The sequence below is a fragment of the Pagrus major genome, chromosome 13 (assembly GCF_040436345.1).
Source record: "Pagrus major chromosome 13, Pma_NU_1.0".
NCBI lineage: Eukaryota > Metazoa > Chordata > Actinopteri > Spariformes > Sparidae > Pagrus > Pagrus major.
The window spans coordinates 25,139,552-25,147,138 of record NC_133227.1 but is presented as its reverse complement, the minus strand read 5'-3'; the positions used below and the strand labels follow the sequence as shown (position 1 = coordinate 25,147,138).

Here is a 7,587-nt window from a genome sequence, read left to right as displayed (position 1 = left end):
ACATCGGTTTGAGTCCGTTTAAGTTGCGATTTTGCTTTTAAAATAAATTCAAACAAAATATTTAATACTTTTATACAAAACAAATGCCTCAGAAAACAAAAGTAGTATGTTTTTTGCTTACATTTAACGGTGAAAATTCAAGTTGGTGTGGTCGCGCCCAACTGGTGACGGGAAAAAAATGCGACTGGCTTCAGTGACGTCATCACTCCGCGTCTTACACGGTATGGAAAACACATGAGATAGTGGTGATTTTTGCACCACAAGTAGAAGTTGAGCGTTTATGGTAGTTTATTTTCCAATTTGGACGGGAGGAATTGAAACCCAGCGTTAATATCTTTCTGATGACGGATAGCTAAAAAGTATACAAAAACTTTCTGTTGAAATGTCTCTGTTTCTTGTGAACAGGTAGGCTTATATTCCTTACTTGCTTACATAGTTGGTCTCTTCTTGTTGTATTCAATTGTTTACAATATCAGAAATATCAGTTCCATTTTATAATGGGGTTTATTAGATGAGGGCAATTCATTCATGTACATACTTATATACAAAATATTTGTTTATTAACTATCGTTTTGGACAAAAATGTAGAACTAACCATACAATTATTTGCTGCTGTGCTGTGTTTGTATGTAGGAAGTGGACTGTAAAATGTTCATTCTATCATGTTTCTCACAGATATCTTGGAGAGGAGGAAGATGGGAGCACCTCGAAAAAGTCTCGGTCTGAGGCGCTGCTGGCTAAACTGCAGCAGAAGGCAAAGGAGAAGCAGAAACAGAGTTTGACAGAACAGAGACAACACCCACCTGAAGAACAGACGGAACAGCAGGATGTCAAAAAGAAAAGAAAAGCTGATAAGGAAACCAGTCAAGAGCCTCAACCACACAAGAAGAGGAAATCAGAAGTAGAGCCTTCATTTGCGTCGGACTCTGATTACAATGATGAGCCCATCAAAGAGAAAAAGAAGAGCAAGAAAGGTGCTAATGAGAAAAAGAAGAAGAAGGATCAGTCAGGTATGTGCTTGTTCTTGTATACACACACGTTGACATTATATTCATATTATATAACTGGCAGGCTATACACACTGGCATGACCAATTGGGTTCCTGCATATATGTCGGCTGATAATTAGCACGAAAGTGTGGCACAGAATAACCAGAGATGTGCTCGAGGTAACGACCTGTGATGTAGCTTCAGTAATGTAATCCCAACCTGCATAACAAAACAACGTTTGTCTGTCTTTGGAATTCAGTTAAAGGTCTTGCAGAAACTCCTGTGACTGGAAGAGTTGGACAGGAGGACACACAGGGAGGAGAAGAGAAGGCAGAAACAGAAAACGACACACCAACACAAACCACAGAGAAAACTCCTGCACCAACTGGATTCACAGTTCTAGGAGGATTTGAGAACAAGCCAGTCCAAAAGGTACAGTGATTTGTCAGTGATGGAGGGTGAAGGGTCAGGGGTCACCAGTACCATTAGTATTCATCCACAGTGTTTGTACTCTTCTGTTCGCAGGTCCACAGAGTCCTGCCTCAGTGGCTCGCACAGCCTGATATGATTCACAGAGATATTAAAAGCAACCTGGTCCCCTTCTCTGATATGCCAGGACTTTCCTCTCAGCTCGTGAAGAAGTTACAAAATAATGGAATTCAGCATCTTTTTCCAGGTAATGACACCGGATGTAGTTACAGTGTTTGTTCAAAGTCTAAAGAGTTTTGGAAAATGCTTAATTTTAACCATTGTGTTTTCAACGTTAGAAATATGCTTGAATCCTAATACACTCCCTGAAAAATAACTATTTTCAACATAATCTGCGGGGTTCCCGTGGCTCCTTGACTAATTGGAAGTTTTTGAATTTAAGGCAAAGAAATCAGGTCCTTGTTTTGTGCAAGAATAGAAATTTAAGTTCTTTTTTTTTTTTTTAACTTAACATTTTTTTTTAGTTCTGCTGTTTGCATGTGTCTCAAACTGTTTTGGAAAATGGTTTGGAACTATTGGTACATAAAACACTTAAGAGATATTGTGACCTCTGTGACCCTTTCACAGTACAAGCAGAGGTCATCCCAGCCATCCTGGAGAGCGCACAGCAAGGGCTGCTGATTGGACGAGGTGGCTACAAGCCCAGAGATATTTGTGTGTCTGCACCAACAGGAAGTGGCAAGACTCTTGCATTTGTCATACCTGTCATACAGGTGAGCTGCCCACCATCTCTTTTAAGACATGCATACAACATGTACAGGCTCTACAGTTTGTGTGAAGATGAACATGTAGAAAGATAATGAAAAGATGAGAAAAATGAAATAAAGATGCTCTCTACTATCAGGTGCTGATGGAGCGGGTGGTGTGTGAAGTCCGGGCTTTGGCAGTGTTGCCCACCAAAGAGCTCGCCCAGCAGGTCAGAGTCTTAAAAAACAAAGTCAGGATCACATAATCCAGTAATGTTTACTTCAGAGATCAGATGATATGTTCTTCTGTTCAGGTTTGCAAAGTGTTCACATCATACGCTGAGGGAACCAATCTGAAAGTGGTGATGATGGCTGGCCAGAAGAGCTTCGCTGCAGAGGAGGCGTCACTCTCAGAACACAGGTGAGTTCAGCTTCGTAATAATGGGAGAGCTTCAGAAGCTCTTCAGGAGACATTTGACATTTTACTTTATAAAGGCATTTCAGGGTCTGGATGTTTGAATGTACGTCTTTATAAGGTGTTTGCTTCAGTGTTGAAATGTCACAAAGTACATCTACTGAAGCACTGTACCTTTTGCACAATTTTGAGGTACTTGTTCTTTGCTGAACTTTACATTTTATGCAATTTTGTAATTCAACTCCACCACATTTCAGTAAAAAAAGAAAGAGAAAAAGTACATGTTAATTATGTTAAATTGTTAAGATGTGTTGTGATAGTTCATTAGAAAATTGGGTGAGACTGAGAATTCTCTTGTTACAGCAGCTCAAGAGTTATACTCGGAGGGAAAACAGTGATTCAGTGACAGATAGAAATGAAAACAAGACAGAAAACAAGATATAATAGAATAATAAAATAAATGAAGTTGAACATATTAATAATACAGACTTTATAATGTACACTATATTTCTTTCACATACCGATATGAACACAAGGACAATTGCACATGATTTCATTTTTTTTATTTTCATGTTTTATTTAAGATGCACATTTTTTATTGCCATGCATTGTTTTTTAAATGCAGCAGAAAAGAACATTAATCAATTATTCAAGTACTTAGTATTTATAATCCCTCCACTTAAATGTGAAAACTGTAACTGAAAATTTTGTTGAAATATTATTGAATTGTGCTTCCTTTTTTGATTTGGCGAATTAAACTTAATTGCAGAGGGTGTGTTTTTCTATCCTACCACCAGGGGGCACCACATGCAATGAGAAATCATGAAATTATACACATAGGAGCTTTACAGTTGCAGCTTTTTTAGGAGAATAAAATATAAATATAAGATGACGACTTGGCATTTACAATACATGGTATTTGTTCTGTTTTCTTCTTCCAGAGGGGGAATGAGACGCAGTTTAGCAGACATTGTCGTGGCCACTCCAGGTCGACTGGTTGATCACATCAACAAGAACTCAGGCTTTTGTCTGGAGCACCTCAGGTTTCTTGTGAGTTCATAAAAGCTGGATAACCATAAATGACATTGATGTCTGCCATCTAACAATTTATATATATTTGTATAATTTTTTATTTTTTTTAAATCGATGCTTCCATTCTGTCATCCATCTCAGATAATTGACGAGGCTGACAGGATGATCGACAGCATGCACCAGTCTTGGCTCAGTCAGGTGGTGAAGGCGGTGTACAGATCAGGAAGTGGACCAGAAGCCATGTCCATCTTCAGGAGGACTGAGCCAGCGCATGTAACAGCAGCCAGGTGAGTCTGTGTTTACACCTGAAGCTGCAAAGTCACTTTTTAATGGATAAAGATGAAACACAAACCTCCATGAGCTCAGATCTGGCTATGTGAGTTTAGATGACAACTGTATAAATTACTTGTGCATCCATGTAGCAGTAGAATATGAGCTGGATAGAGCTTTAAAATGGCAGTGCTTTAAATTTGACACCTGTTTGTCCTCTCAGTCTGTCTCCGCCTCAGATGCCGCTGCAGAAGCTGCTGTTTTCTGCCACACTTACACAGAACCCAGAGAAGCTGCAGCAGCTGGGCCTCCACCAGCCCAGACTCTTCAGCTCCATCCACAGTCAGTCCAATAGCACCTCAACAGCAGCTCCTTCCCAGACACAAGACCGCTTCGACTTCCCTCAAAGTCTGACGGTAAGAGAGAAGAATAAGAGAATAGAAACTGTCAGAGTCTGGCGTAACTTTGTTAATGACTCCATCTTTATGTTTTTAGGAGTATTATGTGCCCTGTACGTTAAGTAAAAAGCCCCTCCTCATCCTCCACTTCATCCTGCGAATGAAGCTCAGCCCCATCCTCTGCTTCACCAACTCCAGAGAGACTGCACACAGGTCGGAGAACACAACAACCATTACACCAATTTCTTGCACGCATTTTCAGCTGTCCAGTCTGGTTTTACTGTGTTTTCCTCCTCAGACTTTACCTGTTGGTGAAGCTCTTCGGTGGAGTTCAGGCTGCTGAGTTCTCCTCCAGACTCTCTCCTGGTGAGAGAAAGAGGACGCTGAAGGAATTCGAACAAGGAAAGATCCAACTGTGAGTGTCTCTGTGCACATGTGAGCAGTAAAGTAAAAGAAAAGTGATCTATGTATACCTGCATACGGACAGTGTTGAAGAATAAGCAGCTCAAAGTAACAAAAGCTCCTTCTGCACACTGTAGACGTTTCTGTACAGCAAACTTGATCAGGCATTTGATTTCATGCACCAAGGTGCACCAAGTCCACCTGTATACTGTACATACTGCAACTTCCAGAAATATATGGACAATTTTCAGAATTTTGGCTCTGTTTTTGTTTTTGAAATTAAATCCCAACTATCATGGTTCTATGCACTGTTTAATCTATAACCAGCAAAACAGTGACGTGATCAGAATCAACTTAATTGGCATATAAAGAATGTGGCTCTGTAACTTTGATTGTGCTTACACAGCATTGTGTAGAGAACAAAGTCACAGGATAATACAGATTCAGACAGAAAGCTGAACAAAGATGAGTCAAAACATAAAAGCAACTATAGCTATTATATACAAACAAGAGCTGGACAACTGCAGTATATACAGGTGAGATTGTTACTATAAACTCTACAGGTAATGTGAGAGTCAAGCAGTTTATCCAAAGCAGTCAGTAGTTTTGATCATGGACCTAATAAAGCAAATGAGTGTATATGTGTCTGTAACAATCTAAAAATGTATATTTATTTATTTGCTTAGTCAGTCACAGATTATGCAGAGTGAGCCTTAATGAGCAATACATTTAACTAACATGTCACCCTGAAGGTTGATCAGCACCGACGCAGCTGCACGAGGCATCGACATCAACGGGGTCAAATGTGTTGTGAATTATGATGCACCGCAGTACATCCGGACGTACATTCACAGGTGAGCTGTCCATCAAAGGTTCTGCTGTCCAAATAAGGTTTACAATGGATATTTACATTCATTTATGTCGTGTCCTGGCTCCTCTGTGTTTGTTCAGGATTGGAAGAACAGCAAGAGCAGGAAAAGCAGGCCTGGCCTTCACCTTTCTGCTGGGAGTTCAGGTAAAACACTTCTACATAATAACATGTCTGTGAGAGAGGCAGACAGTCATATGATCAGAATAAACGGTAAAGTAAAGACAGTATAAAATGTTCCTTTTTCACCCTCAGGAGAAAAACTTCCTCCAGATGGTGGTGGAAGCAGGAAGCCCCGGGATTCAAAAGCAGATCGTCAAACCGGAGAACCTGAAGGGTATGGAAGCCCGATACAAACAAACTCTGCAGGAGCTGGCTAACGTCATCAAGGTACAATCTCAAACACATTCAGTAAATATTGACCTAGACTCAATAGCCTCAGTTTAAAAGGAGTGTGTACATCTTTCTGTGCATCACTCAAAGTATGACTGAATGAAACCAACTCTTTACTAAATAACTGTTAAATATCTCCAGTTTTGGACATTTTTTGATCCAAATTCCACACCCAAAAAATTCAAGTTACAACAAGTCCTCTTTCACCTGACAGCTGTGATGTATTAATAAATTACTTGAATTACTGTTTGCTGACAAACACACTGATTTTTGTTTCTCTCTACAGGATGAGAAAGCCAAATAATGGAGTGACAGTGACATTCTCCTCTGAGCTGACATCTGCACCATGTCCTTTTTTTCAGCTGTATTTTGAGTTATTTATGTTGTTTTAATAAAACATAAAATGTCTGCGTGTGATGAGGCTGTTGATTTCAGCTCCACAGCACCAGTTTCACAGTGGATAACCCAACACAGGAAAAGGACTCGTAGTCATCACATGCACCCTGTGAAATAGTTTCATTGCCTGTTAATTGAGGCAATGAGTGATTCATGTGGGTAATAACAGATTAATTTTTTAAAAAAATACAAACTAATATTTTTCTATCCTTCCCATCAATTTTTCTGACTCTGAAAATAAACAGTATTGAGCATATTATATTTTATTCATAAGAGTGCTGTTGCGGCCAAAACTACACCAATAAATACATTAAGAAATTAATAATCATACGTATAAATCAGAAACTATCTTCATGCATAATTTGTGACATAAAAACATATAAAGCGATATTTCAGGATGACTTTATTTTTGTTTTACTTGAATTCATTTTCATAATAGCAATTTGTATTAAATCTAAGTGTCTTTTATTTCGAATGTTTCTCAGTGAAACTGATTTCATGATGTGTGAATAAAAAAACAGCACTGTGAAAGAACCAGAAGCCAAGAATTTGATATGTTTTAGCCCTTGATACAACTTACAATTGTCTTTTAATGGCATTTATTTCCCTCTACCACTAAAGATCTTTTTCTTCTTTTTTTTAATCTGTACAATAAATATCATCAATGGCCATCACAACTTCCCAATGCTCGAGGTAATGTCTTCAAATATCTTGTTTTATCTGACCAACAGTCTAAAAGCCAAAGAGCTTTAATTAACAATGACATAAAATAGAGAAAAGTGTGATGCTCATTACTCTGACCTTGTCTGCATTTGATTTTTTTTTACAGTTTTAGCTTATTGTTGTGTGAAGGTAAATACTTATACTTGCACATATGTTCTTACTTGCTCACAAAATGTGCAAGTAAGATGTTTTTCTTTATTTCAGATGAGTGATAACTAGAAATGCACTACCTGAAACACATTTTTTTTTAGTGTGTGAACATTGAGTGTAGGGAAGGAGTTTTTCACCAGGTGACAAAAAATCTTACCCTTGGGGCCGTGTCACAGGTTAATCTGGCCCTGTCAGAAATGCAACTACAGAGAAAGTAAGGACCAAATGAAGTTAAAGTTGCAGTACTTATTTATTTTTGTTTGGGGGGATATAGAGAGGAATTTGGCCTGGAAGAAAACATACATGTGTACCTGAAACAACCATCTTGAAGCATGTTGACCCTGTCCCCTTGAGCAATCCCGAGTCTAAAATACTC

At 38.8% G+C, this 7,587-nt stretch overlaps 1 protein-coding gene across 1 annotated transcript; it reads left to right on the top strand.

Annotated features, from left to right (window-relative positions):
- Positions 1 to 242: 242 nt before the first annotated feature.
- ddx51 (DEAD (Asp-Glu-Ala-Asp) box polypeptide 51) lies at positions 243 to 6,514 on the top strand. The gene is made up of 16 exons (XM_073478769.1): positions 243 to 405; positions 676 to 1,010; positions 1,249 to 1,421; positions 1,515 to 1,665; positions 2,046 to 2,191; positions 2,323 to 2,394; positions 2,479 to 2,585; positions 3,521 to 3,629; positions 3,753 to 3,898; positions 4,105 to 4,297; positions 4,377 to 4,492; positions 4,578 to 4,694; positions 5,434 to 5,535; positions 5,633 to 5,696; positions 5,805 to 5,939; positions 6,229 to 6,514. The coding sequence occupies exons 1-16, from the start codon at positions 383 to 385 to the stop codon at positions 6,244 to 6,246; spliced, it is 2,007 nt and encodes a 668-aa protein (XP_073334870.1). The 5' UTR covers positions 243 to 382; the 3' UTR covers positions 6,247 to 6,514.
- The last annotated feature ends 1,073 nt before the right edge of the window (positions 6,515 to 7,587 follow it).

Excerpts from the sequence above, each read along its gene's own strand:
- ddx51 (XM_073478769.1), top strand. The coding sequence starts at position 383 with ATGTCTCTGTTTCTTGTGAACAG. Across the intron at positions 1,422-1,514 it reads AGAACAAGCCAGTCCAAAAG|GTCCACAGAGTCCTGCCTCA; the intron begins GTACAGTGATTT and ends TTCTGTTCGCAG. Across the intron at positions 5,697-5,804 it reads CCTTTCTGCTGGGAGTTCAG|GAGAAAAACTTCCTCCAGAT; the intron begins GTAAAACACTTC and ends TTTCACCCTCAG.